The sequence below is a fragment of the Chelon labrosus genome (assembly GCF_963514085.1).
Source record: "Chelon labrosus genome assembly, chromosome: 20".
NCBI classification, from domain to species: domain Eukaryota; kingdom Metazoa; phylum Chordata; class Actinopteri; order Mugiliformes; family Mugilidae; genus Chelon; species Chelon labrosus.
The window spans coordinates 18086139-18109281 of record NC_140353.1 but is presented as its reverse complement, the minus strand read 5'-3'; the positions used below and the strand labels follow the sequence as shown (position 1 = coordinate 18109281).

Sequence of the window (23143 nt, the reverse complement as noted above, 5' to 3'; positions counted from 1 at the left end):
GTCTTTTAATCCTCACATTCATATCAAAAATGTCTCCATGCCGTGTTTGTATGCCACTTTTGAGAAGCAGGTTTTCCATGTTTTGCCACGTCTTGATCTTCAGCAAATTTGTAAGTGATGAAAGAAATTCTGATGTTCACTACGAGAAGTTGAAAAATGCCTTTATTTGAGTACAAACTGAACATCTATACTAAATTCCATGCTAATCTATGCTATAGCCTGTGCTATATCTCAATGTGAATCTAATTGGTGCACTAGCTAGGGAATAGAAAAGAAAAGTCAAAGCACTAATCCACTTTAAATGAATGTAGGACACCGTTGAAGAGAGTAACATGCAGAAGGTGCAGTGTTTTGGCCACACACCAAATTCTCTTTCTCTGTGCAAGACCACACATGATTCATGATGATACAAGCTTTGTGTTCTCAGTCCTCTTCAGTTTTTCATGCAAATCTCAACTCTGTATTACTTTGTAACTAAACAGTGGGATGAATGAAAGGATTATCTTAATTCTGGGGTGGCCAAGAGAGATCAACACACTGCAGCTCCTGGGCAAATAGAAAAAATGCACGCTAAGCAAGAAAACATGCGCCGCAAATACAACACCAGCAAATACAGAAACGCATTGCCAATAGCACAAATGACAACAGAAATGTCACCAGGGGCCCCAAGAAGTGACGGAAATGCTCAAAATAAATGTTTGAAAATTATTGCAAATGGATTGTGTATGTCTTCAGATTATTTGAACCGACAAGCTAATAAAAAGCTAAAAGCTTATAAGGAATCATGCAATCAGGATGTATGTATTTTCTTAAGCTGCAAGCCACTGAGCTCTTTCAACCACTGTACATTTCATTGCAACCACTGTAACCATTGTAACCAATATGGACTGTACCAGGTAAAAAAAAATCTCATATTTGTTTTTCTTTCTGCTTAATCCTGCAGTTCATCTTCTCCATCGGGTTAAGTGTACATCACAAGGTACATCCACTGCAAGTAAAGAAGGGACAGATTATTGCTGTGTTTCATATCTGTAGGACAGATTAAAAGCATGGTCACTGCTTCATAACAAATTAAAAATTTGTTGTAAGCACGGCTTGGACTACTTCCAACACAGTGGGGGAATGTTTTTTTCAGCAGAAGAATACAATGGCAGATAAGATGCATTTCTTCAATTTCTTAGAAATTAACAGCTGTAGAATAATTAAAAACTAAAATAAAGCGCTAGTTGCATTAAGATCTTCACTCACCTCTCGTTCGCTGAGAGTCACAGCCATTCCATCAGACAACTGGCTGAAGATTTCTGTTGAGAAAGATACAAATTCTTATTACTTAAGAAACTGTAGTGTACTCCCTCCTGTCCTGCATCATATGTAAATGCAGTGAGACTGCAGACCCAACTGGATATTGGTACAGTGTACTTTCACCTTCCTGACACTCAAATAATGCATGGCTCAATAAGTAGTTCAGAAGCTCAGTTACTCCAACGGTGTCTGCTCTTCTTCTTTGAAACACAATATACAAACACAATCCATACACTACATATACGATAGAGGTTCAGACCACCTTTCACCACAAACTTGCAACCCACAACCTGATTCAAGAGGTGTGCGCAGCTGTTCTCTGACACTGAATGGATCAGCTTGCTGTTGTCAAAATGTCAGTGCAGGACAGTGTTCCTTCTGTAAGCGTCAAAATTTTGATATGTACCTTGAAGACACACCAAACGGACATCAAAGTACCGCAATGAAGGCCAACCAATATGAAGCCTTGTGTCTGGGGGGCCAAAAAGACTGCATCCACCTAGGTATATAGTCAATGCCTAGAACACATGTGGTGTACCTGGACGGGTGTAGCTCTCCAGACCTACAAACCACTGTACAGAGCTGGTCTCTCATTGATCTCTCTTAATATTCTAGGTGGCCAGGCACAATAATCTGAGATGAAGATGAAAAACAAGAGGAATCTTCTGCCTTGACTCAGGTGTTTGCATACTTTACCAGATTTACTTACCAAACATGCACTCTAAGCGAAGGACAAGGCTAATGAAGCTCTCCAGTGTTATGTGTCCAGAGGAGGCGCCGTAGCGCAGAACCATCAACTCCAGCATTTCATCACTGATCCTCTTTCCTGATCCACATACACGAGAAAAGGAGGAAAAACTGTATTAGTGCTGTGCAACCCTGCGAAGCTGTAATTAGAATAACTTTCTTAATCTTGCTGTTTCTAAATATTTATCTGGGTGAGTGCTGACACTAAATATCAAGCCTGAGGAAGTATACCACTGCCACCGCTCAGCACAAAAGGGGTTTTTATGTTCGTTAATGACCAGCGATGAGTCATCAACGAACATAAAATCGTTGTTTATATTTTTGGCTTCTTTAGTTGAGAAGTACTGTAGTTTTATACACACCCTTTTAAACGCAAAGTATCATATCTATCATTGGCCTGGAAGACTGACAAACTTTCCCGCCTGGAAATGTTTGGCATTTCTGCCAGATTTTGCATTTTGTCATTTACCTGAAGCCGTGATAGCGTTCCTCAGCTCACTCAGTGACAAGGTCCCTGTCTGTGAGCCATCACTGCTGTAGAATATGCCCTGGGTAAAGAGAAGTTAGTTATGGGAATCTTCCTACATTGATAATCCAAGAAACAAAGTTATAAATAATTGATTTGGAAGTATTTGTCTTTAAGTGACAGATTTAAGCGTCCCTTTGTTCCTCTTACCTTGTATCTGACAACCTTCTTCCACAGACGGATAAATTCTTCCCAGTTCAGTTTGCCAGTGACAGATGTCTTTTTAATCAACAGTTAAGGCGTGTTGCCTCATGGCTTAGTTTGACCTTTATATCTAATCGTGTCTCGTAAATGAAGTAAATGGCAGACATGTTCTGGCATGGTGCAATAGCGCTTATGTGTTTTATGTGGCTGTATTATTGTTAGGGAATTCACCAAATAAATGGGAGGGGACATATTTTTCAGGTATCACATGGGAGGATACATCCATCAGAGCAACCATGCTGCGACAGGCATCGATGCTGAAGCCTCCAGATTTCAAGTCTCCTAAATCAAAATGGCACAAAAAAAAAAAACTAACTTAGCACCATACTAGACCTACAAGAGACTTTTGGCTGTTTGGCCTGCCAAACCTTCCAGGATTTTATCATTCAGGAGCCTCTGGAGCTTCTCTGCATCCACTTCTTCGTACTGGGAATGAAATGAGGGCAAGGAAAGCTTTATATTTGGCCCACATGTTGCATGTTATGATCACAGGTCATACGCGTTACCTTGTTAGAGAACTGACGAACCAGGGTCCTCTCATTTCCCTCATTCTCGCTATCTTCCACTGGTACAGGCTGTGAAGTAAAACACAGTGTGTCAGACAGTGTAATCTGAGTTAAAAAACTGTGGCAGTGTAAGGTCAGCACAGACATCATGCAAAACTGAACAGTCCCCTTCAGCCCTAGGAGAGTTCCATGAATAGTCAATCTGTAAATTTAGTGACAAATTGATTAACTTCTGTGTGCAGGTTCACAGACAGGGGCCCAATGAAATGTTTAAATTACCGACAGAGCTGGGGTGGCCAAATATAATTACCTCAGTTTTGTTATCATTTAACTGATGGAAGTTTCTTGCCATCCAGCATTTGATGTCATTAAGACAATCAGAGCATCTAAATCTTGCTCACCTCTTTTTCATCCACACGTTCGTGGAAATGGCCACAAGAATTCTCACTGAGAAGAAAGATAACAATCAGATGTACATTACCTTGTTGTCAACTGTTGATTTTAAAGTCAAATTTTATAGAAGTATAATAAGTGTAAGACTAACACTTAAAGGTGACTTATTAATTTTAGCGAGTACTGTAGCTTAATAATTCGCCTTTCTTCTTATTTAAAGGTTGTGAGTAGCTTACTGGATGTGGGTTTCTGCTTTGGAGAGTATGGTCAGGAGGAAGGACGCCGTCTCATTTGGATTGAAAGTGCACGGCACTATCAGGTATTCACCAGGCTTCAGGGCCATGAGCTGCATCACCTCACGTGCATTCTTAAAGAGTTTAGTAAAGGCGACTGGTTTGTTTCTCCAGAAGAAAGAAACTGGGTATTTCCCAGTCTGTGCCATGTCCTGAAATATCAGTAATAAACAGATAGTTAGTTTCCTTGCAGTTCATCTCAGGCTTGAATATAGGTGGACAGTGTGGAGTGTGTCTTGGTATTGGAGGAACATTTTGACTTACCTCTTCAGTGATCTTGGAGGAAATTAGAACAAAGGGAGTTCATGTCAGGAACAATGAAAAGAATCAGTTCGAGTCAAATCATAGGACCAAGAAAACAAAGAAAGTCTGTAAGTGAATGTCATTTGATGCAAGGACTAATGGGTTTATTTATATGAACCATAAAACTGTTCACTCCAGCAGCTACTTCAAGACAAATACATAAAACAGCTGAGACTACAGAAATGGTAAATTTCACATTTACCATGCACTGTGGAACAAAAGCCTGCCGTGTGTGACAGAAACAATGAAGAGTAACACTAACCTCAAACACATAGAACCCAATGTGGAGGTTTTGAACCATGCGTCTGTTCCTCTTGTCAGGTTTTTGCATGAGGGACACCAGCATGCTTTGTTCACCCTGTTTCTCAGCACATTCATCATCCATTTTGTCAATCTTGACCTGATACTGTGGATTAGTCCAGAAGCTCCCTGGAAGGCAAAGACAACCATGCGTTTTACTAAAATACTGAATGAATTAATTAAAACAATTATAACGGATAATGCATGATCATGCATTATTGGATCATCATGTAATATATGATTTTTTTTATATCATTTTTAAAAGGTATTAATCAATAAAACAAAATAAACTGAATTTACGGATTAAGTGTCTCTTTTATTGAATAATAAAAGGACAATTAATATTTCTAATACTGTCAATTTGCCAAAATACAGGAAATATAAACGCTAAAGTAACATTTTGATATTTTTATGGTTGCAATTGAAGCCATTCTTTCTGACACCACAGAAATATTAAACTTTAGGTGTACTTTTTCCAAACTATGGAAACTAATAAGAAAAAAAAATAAAAAATCATTATATTTAATTTAGAAATGTAGAATCATCAAGCGAGCAATTTCAATCTTCCTAACACTGTGTTGGAGGAGAGAGTTTTACAAAATTCCATTGATTTTGTAAGTACCAATGTTATTCATGCAGCCTCCAGCAGTGGTGCCTGCAACCCATCTGCCCTCATAAAGGGAAGTCTTCCAGTGGCAAGCGGAGCCTTCATCGAGGAAGTCAGGACATAGGCAGCAGATGTCAAGATCTTTGTAGTTCTTACAGAAGTCTCGCAGGGTCATCCTTGAAAGCAGACATTCATTTAGATAACACAGGAAACACTGCTGCGTTCCTCGATGTGAAGATGAAAAATATGTAATCATCTCCCATAAAAGAAAAAAAGCCTTCATTCAGTTAGTCGAGGTAAAACAATTTCAGTCTAAATAAAGCACAATTGTTAAGATTGGTCCCTGCCAAATAGGAAAATACCTTTCATGACAAACTATGTGTAGATACAGGTTGAAACATATATAGCTGTATGATAGCAATACAAATTGCCTGAAGACAGGGACCCATCTGGTCTGGCTCGAGGCCAGCCAGGTAGAGATAGAAAAAGAGAGAGAAGAGAGCAGCAGGAGGAATAAGATAAACATATATCTGTCATAGATATACACATTTGACTAAAGCGTACATGTAGAATCTAGTTGTGATAAAATACAAGGTGTAGCAGAGGCGTGTTAAATGACAATTTGATAATGAATATAAATCAAACCGATAGTGACAGCTATTGCAGGTGAGTTTCCTGCTGTAATATTTGAATCATAGGCAGATTGGAGAGTGATGCAGTTGGGTAGGAGCGGATAGCTGTAGCTGTAACCAAGTAGTAACAGGTATATTTTGTTTTTGCATAGCCTAAAAAAGTGTTGTATATCTGTCAAAGTTGTCAAATGTAGCTTTTTACATGCTTACCAAAACTCTCCATTGTGGCGCATCAACAAGCACTGGTCTCGATCATGAGTGCTCACAGCTTGCCACAGAGGCGACCTTTAGAAACAATGTGTCAGAAAGGGAAGCCGAGTGGTGATGTTGTTTTATCTAAAATGAATTTAGATAAAACATATATATGCTTTCTACTCATGTCTGCATGTACAGAATGGATTAACAAACCCTCCGCTTGAAGTGAAAATAAGTCACAAGATCACAGGAGATTGTTGGCCTTTTTGCAAGACAGAGCTTGCTTGAAGCTGAGACAACGTGACACACTTCCAAACCACAAACCATCTTGGATGATTATAGAGATGGTTTGTGGTTTGTTTTTGATGTGGGTTTGACAACATTTAGAAAAAACACCAACTCTGAAAAGGGGTGCAAAATCTTTCCTTTCTTAACAGTAGACATAAAGTAGATTGTATCAACTGGTCAAGCTAATGTTAACCTGCTCATATTCTTTATGGCTGACTAAACTGACATAAGCTGTGTAATGATGTAACCTAGGAGTATTTAAATTTATATTTAGAAAAAAACACCATGTAAAAATTTACATTATATATGATATATTACTAAATGTTGTACCTGTACTTCTAGCCAACAGTGATGTATTTCTTGAGCTTTAAATGCTTGATAAAGCATTACTTTGAGACCAGCTAGATGCGACTACTTCAAGAGATTTGAAAACCACATAGTGTCACAAACCAAAAAAGTTATGTTATTGGATGGGTAGGATCCAGTGCTCCAGTCAAGCCTTACTGCACTGGTAAGCATATTGTTCCATAGTATTACATTCTGACTGCTCACTGCAAGCTCCACCAAAACTGAAAAACTGCCAAAACCAGTTTATGACACTCCTCTGGCTCTAGAGGCGATCATACTTTAAAGAACAAACATTACGTTATGCTAACTCGTGTCAAACACAAGCATGTACAACAGGGTGTTGGTTAAGGGTTGGGTTTGGTTAAGGTCAGGCACTCTGTGTGCTCTTCATGTATTTAATGTGAAAATAACAGCGGAGGTGTCATGGTGCTGACAGTGTTAGAGTTGTGCTCACCGATCACTCCAGTCTCCATTCCACTCTACTTTTCCCCAGGGGTTAAACAAGCGCACCAGGTTTACCAGCTGCCCTTGGCACATCATCTGATCATAACCAGAGAAACATCACTGTTACTGCTTTATGAAATAATTTAATATGTTCTGCTTTACTTTATCATCTTCTGTAAACAAACCAGATTGATTCAAAATTTCTGATTGCCTTAAATATAACTATGACAACAGAATTACTGTAAATGGCACAATGCCTTTTAAACAAAACACAAAATGAAAAGGCAAACAAATTACCATTTCTTACCCTAAGTCAGACCACTTTGCTAACCTCCCCCCACAACTCATACACAATGAGACATAACCCTCACACATATAATTCTGTGCATATACTCTCCACACATACATACATGCACATACAAGTGTACCCATACATCCATTATTACAGCAGATGTTTTTCCACTGGCCCCTATGTTTCAAGGAATTTATTTCACCCTTACTCTTTCCAGTTCATTTAACTATATTGCGCCTATGATGCAGTCTTCCATGTCAGGTGAATTTAAGGAAGTCCATTTTTTTTTTTTTTTTTTTTTTTTTTAAGTTTTACTTTTTTGAGGGCATTTGCTGTACTTAATGACAGAAGGATGCTTTTAGCCTTTGGGGATATACAGCTGAAGTTATGCAGATTTCCCAGTATGCATGTTTGTGATGACAGTGGTATTTTATATCACTGTGTTTCATAACTTGATTTTGCATTCCAGCTCTTGGATTTAATTGCAGTCCCAAATTAGATGAATAACTATATATTTTTTATACATTTTATATACCTATTGTCCGGAAGACCATACAGATATTGTATATACTGTATGTGTCCATCAGTTACAATGCCTTTAATGTTTTCTTCAGATGTTAGTTTCTCTGCTATAGATATAATAATTAGATTACATAGTAGTTATGAGAGTAATGGAGTTTAACGCTTTAGTATTGTACAGTATGGTATAGAAGCTTCATTTTTTTTTAGGAATTCTTCTGTTAGTTTAGGTCTGTCCGGATCCATAGCAATAAAGTTGTTTGGTATCTTAATCCTAGTTATATTATATCTACTCATCTCAAACATATGTTGAAACAACTGTTTACCTCTTTCACTCCTGTGACAGTGTAGGCATGGGCTTGGACCAGTCCATTTGGTAATACATCATTTTCAGACGTTTCCTACAAAATATAGACACATATAATCATAATTATATGATTATTACACTTCAATTATTTATTTTGGCTCACATCATAAGAATGTAAGTGATGTATGTTGTATACCTACAGCAACTATGCTTACGCTGAAACACACTTTCACTAAAACTTTAAAAACCAAGATCATATGCAGCCACTAAGGGCTCAGTTTGAAAGATTATAAAGTGCCTACAGATCATAACCGTCGAGGATTTGGCAAACTCTAAGGCTCAAAATGAAAGCCTATGCCAGTGCAGTTCCTTTCATGGCCACTTGACGATGTTTCCAAAACCAAGTCGATCCACTACTGTTTTACTTTGAGATCCTTAGGCTGAGGTCTACTGTCTGTTTCAGGGGCCCGGTTGAAAACAAAAGGTGACAGGGAGTTCACAGTCAGGGTCCCAAGGCTGTGGAATGATCTGCCTGAGGAAATCACGTCAGCTAACTCAGTCTCTACTTGCAACAAACTTTTATCAGAGAGCTCTAAGTGAGTTTTACTTGAACTTTTAATTAAGGTCTTAACTGTATTTCTGTGTGTTTTATTGTTATTCTTTTAATTTTAGTTAGTTTGATGTACCTGTTTTTAAATTTCAGATTTTTATGTTTTATGAAGCACTTTGTAAGTGATTTATTATCAGTATAATTATTTTAAACTTCCAACTTCATAGAAGAATTCAACATTTTTTCATCCTGGAACAAAAAATGGTGGTTTCATGCTCTGGCATTTTTAATTATGATCAAAGCCATTAATAACATCAGAGGCATTCCGACTAACCATTGTCACATCGACGTGTCATCTTGTCATATATCTGATATCCAAAACTGCATTGCATTTTGTTGCACAACTGCCCAGGTACTGCTCGAACATGCTCAAAATGTCTCTTGTGTTTCTTTCTTTTAGCATGTTTAATATTTAGAATGTGGACTACATAACTGACATAATAAACCAAAACTGGGAAGCCTTTGAGCACTATTGCTTTGGGTCAGTCAAGTACGACATATACTACATATACCTAAACTGTTCTGACGTTTCAGTCCATACATAAAAAGGAGGAAGTTATCAAGGCACCTGCTGAAAATGGCACCATACCAATATGATGTTTTAAAGTTTCTGACTGGACAACTGTCATGTGGCAGCAACACAAGTCTATTATCATATTCAACACAATCTTTGACAGGATGATGCTGTACACTGATCCTTTAGACAAAGAGACGATCCACAGTGTTTCGGCCCCATTTACAAAACAACTAGTTTGTGGTTTTGTGTGGTGTAAAATCGTGCTTACGCCATTTGGTGTACCACAACCCATCAGTGACTTGTTTTTGTCAGCTCTGCACATCATTTCCCACAGGTCTGGAGGAGGGTCTGATAGCTGGATACAAATGTGGACCCCGCCAGTGAAGTCCACCAAAGCCTCGGCTGGAGTTCCGGCATTCATGTCCGAGTAGGAACCACACACTCTGACACAAGTGGGTGCAAAGTTATTTTTGCAAAATCACAATGTCAAAAAAGAATGTTTGCAAACAATGCAGTGTATTTCCATACTTGGCATAAGCTTTCTCCACCAAGGCAGGCCAAAACTCAGTCGGGTCTTTGGAGTGGACAAAGATTAGGTTCCCATTGATTGTTGGGAGCTTGTCATCAATGACCACATCTACCCATCTTCCAAATCTCCAGAACTAAAATGTTGCAAAAGAAGGAAAGGTTTATGCATTGCTGCTGGCAATAAAAGCAACCAGTAAGCTTACCTTACCATGAAGACTGGAAACAGCTAGTCTGGTTGTGTCCAAAGGTTATAAAATCTAGCTAGCAGAAACTCTAAAGCTAATCAATTAATATACTGTCTCTCATGATCATTAAATATAATCTCTATCAACCCTGTCCCCCTCATCTTAGTTTAGGCAACAACACAACCTGCCTATTGCCATAAATACTCTGTTTGTTGTGTATTCCCCATGAAATGTACGTAGAACATTTTTAAATTCAAGTTGTCTCTGTTTTTACCCTGAAGTGGAACAGCCCACAGTAGTCCTCATCAAACTTTTGCTCAAGAGGAACAACTTGCCCAAAGATGTCCTTCTGGAAGGTCAGAGCTCCGATAGATGCAAGAAACCAGCAGTTTCCTGGTTAAAAAAAAAAAAGTCATTATTTACTCGCTCACTATGCAGGCATGACGGTAAAATGCACTACAATGGGTTTGTAGTTCAGCAACAATTAAGAATTCATAGCCAGGAGGCAGAAAACACAGTATGACAATAACCCTGCAAGGATGCTCCTCTGAGTTTTATGTTTTCTACTCCTTGTCTGAACTTGCATGACACTGATGCAAATACAGTTTAAGAGATGTTAGTGAATGAAGCAAAGTGTCTTACCAACTGAGCCTTGACCAAAGTCAAACCTGGAGACTCCATCAACGACAAAAGACGGATTGGGAACAATTTTCTGAAACAGAAAACAGTGACATATTTAATCTTTTGCTCTGATGTAGTCAACTTGTTGGCTAATAGTTACACATCTACACATGCAACACTTATTTATACAAAAACATTGTGTTGTTATCATTTTGTCTTTCTTAAAAGAAATTGTTAATACAGCTCTGGGTTTCACTACGAATGTGATATTGGTGGTTAAAGATGTAGGTGCACCACTTAACTAATGTTCCTGACATCCTATTATTATCCTTGCCCAAAAACGATTGAATTGACACCTGTGCCTGACAACTAACAGTGCATTCTTGTTTCAGCATCAATGTTAATGAGTTTAAGCATCTAGTCGTATTTGTAATTTTCAGTCAAAGCAACACTAACCGCTGGTCTCAGCCACACCACTTGGGCCAGGTCAGAAGACTTCAGTGCCTCTTCCCCAATTGAATATCTATCAGGTGGAAACCTCTCATCGATGAACCTTAACCGTCTGGTGAGGCAGTTCTGTTTCAGCTGATGGTAGTCTTGGTTGAAGAACTTCTCAGGATTGGTGACAGTCCCATAACCGTCTTTCCTGTGACGTGTACTGATGATGTTCATGCACACACCCGGGGCAGGCATTGTTGCAGCGTTTAAGAGCTGTTGAATACAGAGTGGTTTAAAAAACATACACACAGTAACCTATTGTATGTACAAAGGCATGTGATAAGTACAAACACCATGCCCTATGATTGTGATCCAAGCATCTTGCATTCGGACTGCTTCTCTGTTTAGTGGAACTGAGGCTTTTTTGCTCTGCCATGTTTCCCACACACCTCTATCAACCTGCTGATTTAACAGAGGAATTATACATTCTCTTCAGTTCTGCCCTTTGGAAAGTGCCAAGAGACGTTATACACATGAATTTCTCAAATCAAATATCATGCTTTCAAACAATTGATTTTAATAATACATAATAGGGGTTGTACAGACTACTCGACTAGTCGATTAGTTGATTTCACTGTCCTATTTTTCTTGTCCTTGATGTCAGTTAATGCACTATGCAAGAGACGGAAGTTATGGCAGAGCTGAGAGTTTGCCAAGCGAGAGCTGCATATTATCAGTGTCAGACTGACTGTGTTTATGGTGTTGACATGGGCTACGGCCGACAGTAGCCCGTGTTCTAGCTTCAGTTAACAGTAAACAAAGCTTCCTTTTGTGTCTGACATTACAATATGTATTCATGTCAAGAATATAGATTTCATTGTTGCAAAGCATTACTTTCCACTGTGTTTTTATGTGTGACGTCGTCGACTCGACTTTCACAGCATAATAGTTGAATAGTCGAAAATCTGTCATTCAACCCGTAATACATAGTGACACTCCTCAAACAAGTAGCTCAATGTACTGGTTGTACTTGACAGAACCATGTAGTTAAACTGCTACTGAAAGTGTAAATCTACCTGTTCAAAGTTATACTTGAATGTAAAATCTTAGCCTTACCTCCCACAGCTAGAAAGTGATGAGTCTGGGTGGACTAGGGACTATGTAGGAAGAAACTAGTGCTTTTATAATCCATGTGAATTGCTAAACTGGTAGTGTAAAGCCACAGCTGCACGTACAAATCCTGTACATCCAGTCTTAGTCTCACCTCACCTCATACAGCCAGAATGAGTTGAGCCTGGGTGGATCAGCAACAATGCCAGCGAATGCCAGAGGCAACTGCCAGCATGTGATCTTTGTTTATTGAGCTTCATTCGAGTTGACATTTTATAATAATAATAATAATAATACATTTTATTTATAGGCGCCTTTCAAAGCACCCAAGGTCACTGTACAAGTAAAACAGGGTTTAAAATACATAACAGACATCAAATTTATCTGTTGCAGCGCCCTATCACATGCAAGCGCATAGAAGAGTAATATTAATTAAGACCTGAAATGAATGTACTGATTGTCCAATGTATCTAACAAAAACAGAACACACATACAGTATATCAAATAGTAAGATACAATCTGTATGTCCTGACTGTCTGCGCATGTACCTTTGGACATTTATAGACAATGTCATAACAAAATATGATGAGGACACCATCTTTACAAGCTGTTAGTCACCTTCATGTTTGTGTTTTGGTTATAACACATTTACAAATCCAAATAGATGTATACCTTGCCACTGCTAATGCTAATGTCTGTTTGGTTTATTAATGGCAACACAGATACGCAATCACATTCATACTGAAAGCTGCAGGTGCTGTTAGTGTGACAGCTACATGTCTTGGCCAATCATTGACAGTGACTCAGACACCTGAGTAGTTTATAGGGTTTTCTCATTGAAAGTATGTAATACGGTAGTTTGCGTACAGTGAATTCATAGGGATGCTGAATGCACTGAAGCTAACTTAGGTCCATTCACCTTGTATAAAACATTGTCTGCTCTCAAAATCTTCAACCTCTCAGAGGCACAGTTAGTCACAAATTATACTTCCAAGCTTCATCAGATCAGTTGTGGACAAGCTGTCGTAAGGGGATGTTCACAAGCTTGAGGGTCCTGTGATGACCAGCAGTATACCCTGGTTGACAAACCGGCCAAGAATCTCAAACTGATGCATTTCTAAAAATCTTTGTGGAGGGGGCGTGGTGCATCGGCTGCAGTAGAGAGGTGTGGAGAGGGTTCATGAGAGCAGCACCAGGTGAGAGTGATTGGCACACCTGCATCCTGTTGGACTAATCACTCTCTCCTTTTAAACACAGTAGCGTGCTGGACCTGCGGGAGATGAGACACAACACAGAAGACGACACGCGTGGCTGTTGGCAGGGCGAGACTGCGCCTGCAAAGAACACTTATACGTGTAACTGTGTTGTGACCAGACAATAAAGAACTAAAACGTCATTACTCTATCAATCCCTGCCGAAAGAACCCACAGTGGCATCGTAGTACGCCACATTTGGCGCCCAATGTACTTCAGCAGGAAGACAGGATAAGAGATGACGGAGCCGCAGCAACCTCCTACCACGCTCGCACAAATGCTGGCGGAGGTGGCTGCAATGAACCGGGACCAGGCTGTTCTCAGCAGGCAACAGCTGGCAGCACTCCAGTGCCAGGCAGAGAGACAGAACCAGCTGCTGGAGATGATGGTGACTCGGGCAGGGGCAGCGTCACCGCCCCCCTCGCTTGCCGGTCTCATGCTCCACAAGATGTCAGCCCAGGATGACCCTCAAACGTTCCTGGAAATGTTTGAGGCGACGGCGACGGCATGCGGCTGGCCGGAGGTGGAGTGGGCTGTGCGACTGCTTCCCCTATTATCAGGGGACGCGCAAACTGCGGCGCTCGGCCTGCCTGCCCCCTCCCGAGGACAGTACGGAGAAGTACGCAGAGCGATCCTCGACCGCCTGGGTTTCTCCGCCGAAGACCATCGCCGCAGGTTCCGGGGGACCAAGCTGGGACCCGCCGACCGACCATTCGTGTACGCCCAGCAGCTGAAGGACGCGGCGACCAGGTGGCTGCAGCCCGGGGATTCCGCTGGCGAGGGCCGACTGCTGGAAAAAATCGTTTTGGAGCAGTTTTTGGAAGGGCTCCCAACGGCCACGTCGGACTGGGTGCGATGCCACCGCCCGGCGGACCTAGCGGCTGCCATCACCTTGGCCGAGGACCACCTGGCCGTCCTCTCCCGGGGCCGGGCGCATGAGGCTCGGCCGGCCTCTTCCACCTGTCCCACCCCGGCACCCCGCAGAAGGCCCGCGCCGGGTTCCACGCACCACACACCCGCCCGACCCTTCCCTCTCCCCCGCACTAATCCTCCTTCTCCTTCCTTTTCACCCCAGGTTCCAGCCGCTACAGGTGCTGCTCTCGACCCACAGAGGGTTCCTCAGGCGGCAGGGCAGGAGTGCTGGAGATGTGGACAACCCGGACACTTCCGTCGTGAGTGCCCGCTCATGGAGGTCGGTCAAGTGATTCGGGTTGTCGGCCCTCCAGCACCCTCCCCCGGTCCAGGAGGGACGTACAGCGTTCCGGTAAGGATTCAGGGGGGTACACATCAGGCGATGGTGGACTCAGGCTGCACGCAGTCTGTGGTTCACCAGAATCTGATTCGACCCGGGGCTTTGATAGAGGCAGGATGGGTGGATATAAGGTGTGTACATGGGGATATTCACAGATACCCTGTAGTACCAGTGGAAATTCGGTTTAAGGGAAAAAAGCATAGTGTCAAGGCTGCGGTTAGCTCCCGCCTGACGCACCCCCTGATTCTGGGTACTGATTGGCCTGGGTTTGATAGGTTAGTGGGACAATGTGCGGGGGTGCGTTCACGACCGATAGGGACATGGGATATGTGCGCTGTGCTCAGCGGTGACGCGAGGTTATCCGACACTGCAGAGGGGGAGGGGGAACCGGCGGTGCCTTCACAGGAGGCTCCGCAGGTTCCCGTGTTTGACTCCATGGAAGATTTTCCACTCGAGCAGTCTCGTGATGATACTCTACGCTTTGCCCTCGACCAAGTGATAAAAATTGATGGTCACATGGTGCGCCCTGACGCAGCATTAACATATCCACACTTTTCATTGCGCAGGGACAGACTATACAGAGTGAGCCGTGACACTCGGACAGATGAGATAACTACCCAGTTGTTGGTACCGAAAAGCCGCCGGGAAATAGTTTTCCAGGCGGCTCATTATAACCCGATGGCTGGACATATGGGGTGTGAGAAGACACTGAACCGTGTAATGGCCCGATTCTATTGGCCGGGCATTCGGGCAGACATGCGCCGCTGGTGTGCGTCTTGCCCCGAATGCCAGTTGGTTAACCAACCGGCCATCCCGAGAGCGCCTTTGCGCCCATTACCACTGATTGAGGTCCCGTTTGATCGTATTGGGATGGACCTCATCGGGCCATTTCACCGGAGCGCACGTGGATATCGCTTTGTGTTGGTTCTTGTGGATTACGCAACGCGATATCCAGAGGCAGTGCCGCTGCGCACCATCTCTGCAAAGAGTGTGGCGCAGGCGCTGTTTCAGGTTATCTCCCGAGTTGGGATCCCGAAAGAGATCCTGACTGACCAAGGCACCTCATTTATGTCACGAACACTGAGAGAACTGTACGGATTATTGGACATCAAGTCAATTCGAACCAGTGTGTACCACCCTCAAACTGACGGCCTCGTTGAGCGCCTGAATAAGACTTTGAAGTCCTGTTGGAATAAACGTATATGTTATCCCATGTTCACTCTATTACTTAAATACTATCACTGACCTTATTTTAGTATGTGTGTGTGAGCAGCTTGTTTGTATAAGAGTTGTTTCCTCAGGAAAGCAAAAGTAAGACGGTGCAATGGCTGAGGAATCATCAAGGAGTCAGATGTGCGGGAGAGGAGCTGAGCCCTGACCACAGAGCTGATGGAGACGGAACGAGCCGTTCCGAGGTCAAGGATAGAGCAACGTGTGCAGACAAAGATACTAGACATATAGACTGAGAAGTTGCAGCTGTGTGTCCCCCCTTTCCTGTAGAGCTGCAACTCTTCTTCTGTAACTAGGGACCACCCTAAGGAAATAAAAAGAGAGGAGACGGCTGAACACGCTTCAGAACGGCATGAGATTGTAACAGCGTGTCTCTGTCTGTTCTCCTCGCGAGTAAGAAATCTAACCCTCTTGTCTTTCTCTTCTTCTTTGTGGTGTTCTGAATGTTTCAGGTTAATTGAACCAGGCATTAACTTTGTGTATAAGATTTTGTATGTCTTAGGCTGGTTGAACCTGACATTTACTTGGTCCTTCGAGCCGGATCCCAACACGCCTGAGGATTCCAGCGGGTGAGGTGGAACACCAGAAAGACCATGCGCATGGCAGGCTCTGTAGAGTGAGCTTCTGAGACCCTTTCCGGGACTGGTGATCGACCCGCCTGCTGGGATCCAACGGCTGACGGGAGTCCGCGAAGGGGAAGACAACAGTGGTGAGTAGGCCTTTGTTAAAAACTGGCGAATGATTGGGAATCATTGCGCGCAGCAATAAAACTGGTGAATGACTGGGAGTGTGGGAGTCATTGCACGCAGTACAAGCCCTGGATATTCTAGACTCTGGCAGGTAAAAGGAAGCGTGAAGACAGAACTCTAAAAATCTAAAAAAAAAAAAGAAAAAAAAAAAAAAAAAAGAAAAGAAAAAAAGAGTTCTGTAGGAAGTACGCTATAAAATAAGCGTGAAGACAGGACCCTAAAAAGCCCTGTAGGAGGGACGCTTAATCACGTGATAAAAGTGAGTGATTGTGAGCGTGAGTGGTGATTAAAATACCACTAGGTATTTTGTCACATACCAAAACAGTAGGACTGTAAGTAGCGAACCTATTGTGGATGCAAAGGCAAGAACTCTCCACTCGAAAGAGTTGAAGTGAGGGTTACCACAAAAGGTATTTTTAATCGCTACCCTACTGACAAAAACCCAGTTCTTAGAACACCCTAGGTGTTGACCGGACTGGACTAATCCAAAAATTATGGATTTAAAGGCCAGCTAAATACACAAAAAATAGTAGCACTACAAGATGCAATAAAAGAAAAAACTAAAAATAATAAAAAAACAAATGAAACGAGAAGGTTATGAAGATGAAGGGTATTGGCTGAAGATAGCGATAAAAAGAGAAGAGGGGGAGAGAAAGAGCAGAACAGGAGAATGTTGAGGAAAAGAGAGCCAAAAAGCTGCTGTTTCACAGGAAGGAGGATGATGAGACAGGGCCAGTGTCAGGGAGGCACAGGAATTTTAGGGAGGAGGAGAGGAATGAGGAGAGGAATGAGGAGAGGCAGCTTCAGGCAGTTAGGATCAGGATGTTGGTGTTGTGGAAAGGAGGGACATTTTGCTCGAGAATGTCCAGAAAATGGACAAACATCAGCATGACTAGCTCAAATATCACCTGAACAGGTTTTCCAAGCAGAGCCAGAAAAAGAAACAAATTATGATGCAGGAGAGATCTTACTTAACTTTCGAGATTTACTCTCCATGGATGAAGTAAAACCAGAGGTAACATTATGTGTAAATGGTAAATTTGTTACCTTTTTGTGTGACACTGGTGCATGCAGGACCACCTGCAGAGAACAAATACCTAACTTTAGGCCCAGTAATCAATATGTCATGGTGCGGTCTGCAAGTGGAAAACTGACTCGGGTGGAAGAGACAGAGCCGGTGTGGATAAGAGACCCAGATCCAGCCGGACAGTCATGCCAGTTGTCTATTTTGATGTTTCCAGAGTGTCCAGTTAATTTTTTAGGCAGAGATGGGTTGTTGTTGTTAGGATTAGCATTGATACCTACTCCCGAGGGACAGATAGTGGTGAAGAGAAAGGCTGAACTAAAAACAGGAAATTTCTTTGTGCTCCAAGGGACAGGACAGCCACATTACTATTACACCCTTGATGTGCCTAATAAGCCTCCCCATAACACAGCCTCAGCCTTAATGGCTGAAGGAAGAAACTCAATCCCAAAACCACAAGATCAAATGGCAGAAAGTGACTTACACATCACTCTCTGGTACAAATCGACACCTGGACCAGATAAAGAGTATGAAGATAAGTTGAGGAAAGTTACTCCTGCTAAAATCACCATAAACTACTTGTACGGTGACACCGAGAGTGCAGTGGTAGCTGGGGTAACATTGCCAGATGAAGTTTCAAAGTTGCACAGAATGTGGACTCCTCCCCACATCTCTTTGTACAAAAGTAATCATCAACAGTGGAAAGATTTGGGTAAAATAGTGCAACAAGGGGAAAATGCAACTGATTGGGTGGCTACATCTGTAAACACGTGGTACAGTACACAAACAGGATTAACTAAGAAAGCCTTATTCTGGTCAGTCCAAGTGCAGGAAGGCATCCATTTGGACCAAAAAGCTCAGTGATACGTAATGCTCACTGAGGCCGAGGAAGAGTTGTTAAAAGATATCCCAGACAAATTATGGTCTAAAGGTTCAACTGATGTAGGATTAGTAAAAGGAGCTCTACCGGTACAAATTAGACCTAAAACAGAGTATAGACCATGTGTAAGACAATACCCACTAAAACAAGATGCATATGAAGGAATCAAACCAGTAATCGAGGATCTGATTGCAGCAGGGGTGATAATTAAGTGTGAAGACTCCCCCTGCAACACCCCAATTTTTCCTGTAAAAAAGCAAGCACCATCCGTGGGATGGTGCATGGTACAGGATTTGCAAGCTGTAAATAATGCTGTAATACAGAGAGCTCCATGTGTCCCTGATCCTCACACATTACTGAATTCCTTAAGACCAGATGCAAAAGTATTTACTGTAGTAGATATTAGTAATGCATTCTTTTCAGTACCAGTAGAAGGTCATAAAGCAAGTAAGAGCAAGCTCCAGTTGTGCAAGGAACAGACAAAATATTTGGGACATAATCTTAGTGCGGGAGGATGAACGATAGTGGAAGATAGGAAGACTGCTATTCTCCAGGCTCCTAAACCTGTAACAAAAAAAACAGATGATGTCATTTTGTAAGATAAAACAAGTCTTGGTGTCCAGCTCAGTGTTAGCACTACCAGACTACAGTAAACCTTTTGTTCAGATGGTAGATTGTAAAGGTCATTTTATGACCTCAGTATTGGCAACTACACGGGGGATAAGATGAAACCGATAGCATACTTCTCATCCAAATTAGATAGTGTGGCATGTGCATTACCTCACTGTGTAAGAGCCGTAATAGCAGCTTCCATGGCCGTAGAATCTAGTGCTACGGTAGTTTTGTTCCACCCTCTTGTTCTGAAAGTGCCACATGCAGTCTCTGTTCTGTTGCTACAAACTAATACGACATTCTTGTCACCAGCAAGACACTTATCATGCATGTCTACATTGTTATCACAACCTCATCTTACAATAGAGAGGTGCACTACCCTTAATCCTGCCACGTTGATGCCTCTTTCTGAAGATGGCATGCAACATAACTGTCAAGAGTTGGCAGAGCAAACAGCTAAAAGTAGGAAAGATTTAAAGGATCAACCATGCTGTTTCATCTGCAAATGCATTGCCCTGAGATATTATGTCTTTTCCGGACGTATGTGCTGCACATTTACATATAGCTAGCGTCTTTGGCAACTGTACTGCTTGCAGTAAGTTTGTTAAAAGTTCAGCATGTGTTACTGGTTTTCCGGTGAGGTCACCATACCTCTATTTTTCCAATATTGTGCAAAAGTATGAACTGTGGCGTATGCATATTGACTGTCAGTAGAAATTGTTGCTTCTTTATCTTTCATTAATTTACATGCTTCAGTCAGTGCTACCAACTCTGCTGCTTGAGCTGAGTAATGTGATGGAAGCTGTCCTGCTTTTAGCACAGCTGTGGAAGTCACAACTGCATACCCCGTCAATGTCTTTCCTAGTTCATTCTTTTTAGAAGAACCATCTACAAATAGCACTTCCCCTTGGGTGGTGTTCTGAATGTTTCAGGTTAATTGAACCAGGCATTAACTTTGTGTATAAGATTTTGTATGTCTTAGGCTGGTTGAACCTGACAAGTCCATGATCCGTAAGTTTGTTCACGATGATAGTCGCAATTGGGATAAGTGGCTGGATCCTCTGTTGTTTGCAGTGCGCGAGGTACCCCAGGCCTCCACGGGATTTTCTCCCTTTGAACTGCTGTTTGGCAGGAAACCACGCGGGGTTTTGGACCTAGTTAAAGAAAGCTGGGAGGAAGGTCCAAGCCCCAGTAAAAACGAAGTTCAATACGTCCTGGACCTGAGAGCAAAACTCCACACACTAGGACAGTTATCACGTGAGAATTTGCTCCAGGCCCAGGAACGTCAGCAGCGGCTCTATAACAGAGGATCTAGGTTAAGACAATTTTCACCGGGAGATAAAGTGCTTGTATTACTCCCATCGTCTAACTCCAAATTACTCGCCAAGTGGCAAGGACCCTTTGTGGTCACACGGCGAGTGGGTGACGTTGACTATGAGCTTGTGCGATCGGACAGGGGAGGTGCGACACAGATTTATCACCTCAACCTCCTTAAAGCTTGGAGAGAGGCTGAGTCTGTTTCTCTGGTGACGGCAATTACAGAGAAAGATGAGTTGGGGCCTGAGGTACCAAAATCAACCAATCCTGCCTCGCTCCTTTGCGAAAGCCATCTCTCACCGTCCCAGAGAGCAGACATAGCCAGGTTGCAGCAGCGTTATGCTGATGTGTTCTCCCCCCTGCCAGGACGCACAAGCCTTATTCAACACCATATTGAGACTCACCCGGGCGTGACAGTGCGTTCACGGCCCTATCGGTTACCTGAACATAAGAGAAAAGTGGTTCAGGCCGAATTGAAAGCTATGTTGGAGATGGGGGTAATAGAGGAGTCCAACAGTGCCTGGTGTAGCCCCATCGTTCTTGTAATCAAGAACGATGGGTCTATCCGGTTCTGTGTGGACTATAGCAGGGTGAATGATGTTTCACAGTTTGATGCCTATCCTATGCCCCGGGTCGACGAACTCCTGGATCGCCTGGGCACTGCTCGTTTTTTTACGACACTGGATTTGACCAAAGGCTACTGGCAGATTCCCTTGTCTCCAGAGTCTAGGGAGAAAACGGCCTTCTCCACTCCGTACGGTTTGTACCAATTCGTTACACTTCCGTTCGGGTTGTTCGGGGCCCCAGCCACATTTCAGCGCCTCATGGACCGAGTGCTGCGTCCACATGCTGCATATGCTGCCGCCTACCTGGATGACGTTATCATCCATAGTAATACCTGGGCGGAGCATGTGCAGCAGGTGGCCGAGGTGCTTGAGTCACTGAGGCGGGCGGGGCTCACGGCCAACCCGAAGAAGTGTGCAGTTGGACGGAGGGAGGTACGGTATCTGGGGTACCACTTGGGCTGTGGGCAGGTGCGTCCACAGGTAGATAAGACAGCAGCGATTGCAGGCTGCCCAAGGCCCAAGACCAAAAAAGAGGTGCGGCGGTTTTTGGGGCTGGCCGGCTATTACCGGCGATTCATTCCCAACTTCGCAGAGCTGACCAGTCCCTTGACCGACCTCACCCGAAAGGGTGCCTCAGATCCGGTCCAGTGGACGGAGCAGTGCCAGGTGTCGCTTGAGAGGGTAAAGCAGGCCCTCTGTGGGGAGCCTCTTCTCCACACACCTAACTTCTCTCTCCCTTTTGTCCTGCAGACTGATGCGTCGGGCAGAGGGCTGGGGGCCGTTCTGTCCCAGCAGGTACGGGGTGTCGACCGCCCGGTTCTCTACATCAGCCGGAAGCTGTCCGAAAGGGAGGCCAGGTACAGCACAGTGGAGAGGGAGTGCCTGGCCATCCGGTGGGCGGTCGATGCTCTGCGGTACTACCTGCTGGGGCGCCCATTCACCCTCTGCTCGGACCACGCTCCCCTCCAGTGGCTCCACCGCATGAAAGATGCCAACGCTCGGATCACCCGTTGGTATCTGGCACTGCAGCCATTTAAGTTCAAGGTGATCCATAGGCCGGGGGCACAGATGGCTGTGGCCGACTTCCTTTCCCGCTCCCATGGGGAGGGGGGGGTGGGGAGTGGGCTAGGCCGGACGGCTCCCCGGCCTAAGTCAGGCGGTGGAGGTATGTGGAGGGGGCGTGGTGCATCGGCTGCAGTAGAGAGGTGTGGAGAGGGTTCATGAGAGCAGCACCAGGTGAGAGTGATTGGCACACCTGCATCCTGTTGGACTAATCACTCTCTCCTTTTAAACACAGTAGCGTGCTGGACCTGCGGGAGATGAGACACAACACAGAAGACGACACGCGTGGCTGTTGGCAGGGCGAGACTGCGCCTGCAAAGAACACTTATACGTGTAACTGTGTTGTGACCAGACAATAAAGAACTAAAACGTCATTACTCTATCAATCCCTGCCGAAAGAACCCACAGTGGCATCGGAGTACGCCACAATCTTCTTGACTGATTTGCTACAGAGGATGCCTTGCAGCTTGATGGCTTCCTTGGGTTAGAGTACCACCACAACGGGCACGAATGACCTTCTGACCACTGCTCCTGCCAGCCACTTCTCCAATGAAGGGATTGAATATGGCCCATCCCCAACACCCAACCTCCATTTGGTGATCGGCTGATAACTTGGCTCTTCTCTTTCCTCAAGTGTGTAAGACATACAGGTACGAATACGAGTACCATGTACACATATGCGCCAACTTGAGCATGGTGTCTGTTGTAATGCACATGGCAGGTCCTCAGAATTATGGATTTTACCTTCCACAAATCCGACTTAACACTTTTAAATTGCTGTTTAATTGAAAACAATTTGAATGTGAATTTTTATGTGGATAGTTTTATATGGAAGACAAAGTGATCAAAAGGTGACATTCTTGTAAGTCTGTTTTTCATGTAGAACATGACTGCATAGACATGATTTGTGCCATGTTTCCTAAACTGTTGTATGTCACAATCTTCGAGATATTAGAGAGTGAAGAAATTTTGATGGTCACTAC

General features: G+C 43.3%; 1 protein-coding gene across 1 annotated transcript; it reads right to left on the bottom strand.

Annotated features, from left to right (window-relative positions):
• Positions 1-121: 121 nt before the first annotated feature.
• Positions 122-14038, bottom strand: LOC311505503 (calpain-1 catalytic subunit-like). The gene is made up of 20 exons (XM_084569107.1): positions 11124-14038; positions 10689-10758; positions 10321-10439; positions 9862-9995; positions 9602-9776; positions 8226-8300; positions 7099-7184; positions 6024-6098; positions 5197-5357; positions 4531-4703; positions 3915-4123; positions 3687-3732; positions 3286-3354; positions 3148-3205; positions 3000-3061; positions 2726-2794; positions 2519-2597; positions 2012-2128; positions 1249-1301; positions 122-988 (listed from the first exon to the last, which is right to left on the bottom strand). Exons 1-20 carry the CDS (start codon positions 11406-11408, stop codon positions 962-964), a joined length of 2142 nt encoding a protein of 713 aa, XP_084425233.1. The 5' UTR covers positions 11409-14038; the 3' UTR covers positions 122-961.
• Between the last annotated feature and the right edge of the window lie 9105 nt (positions 14039-23143).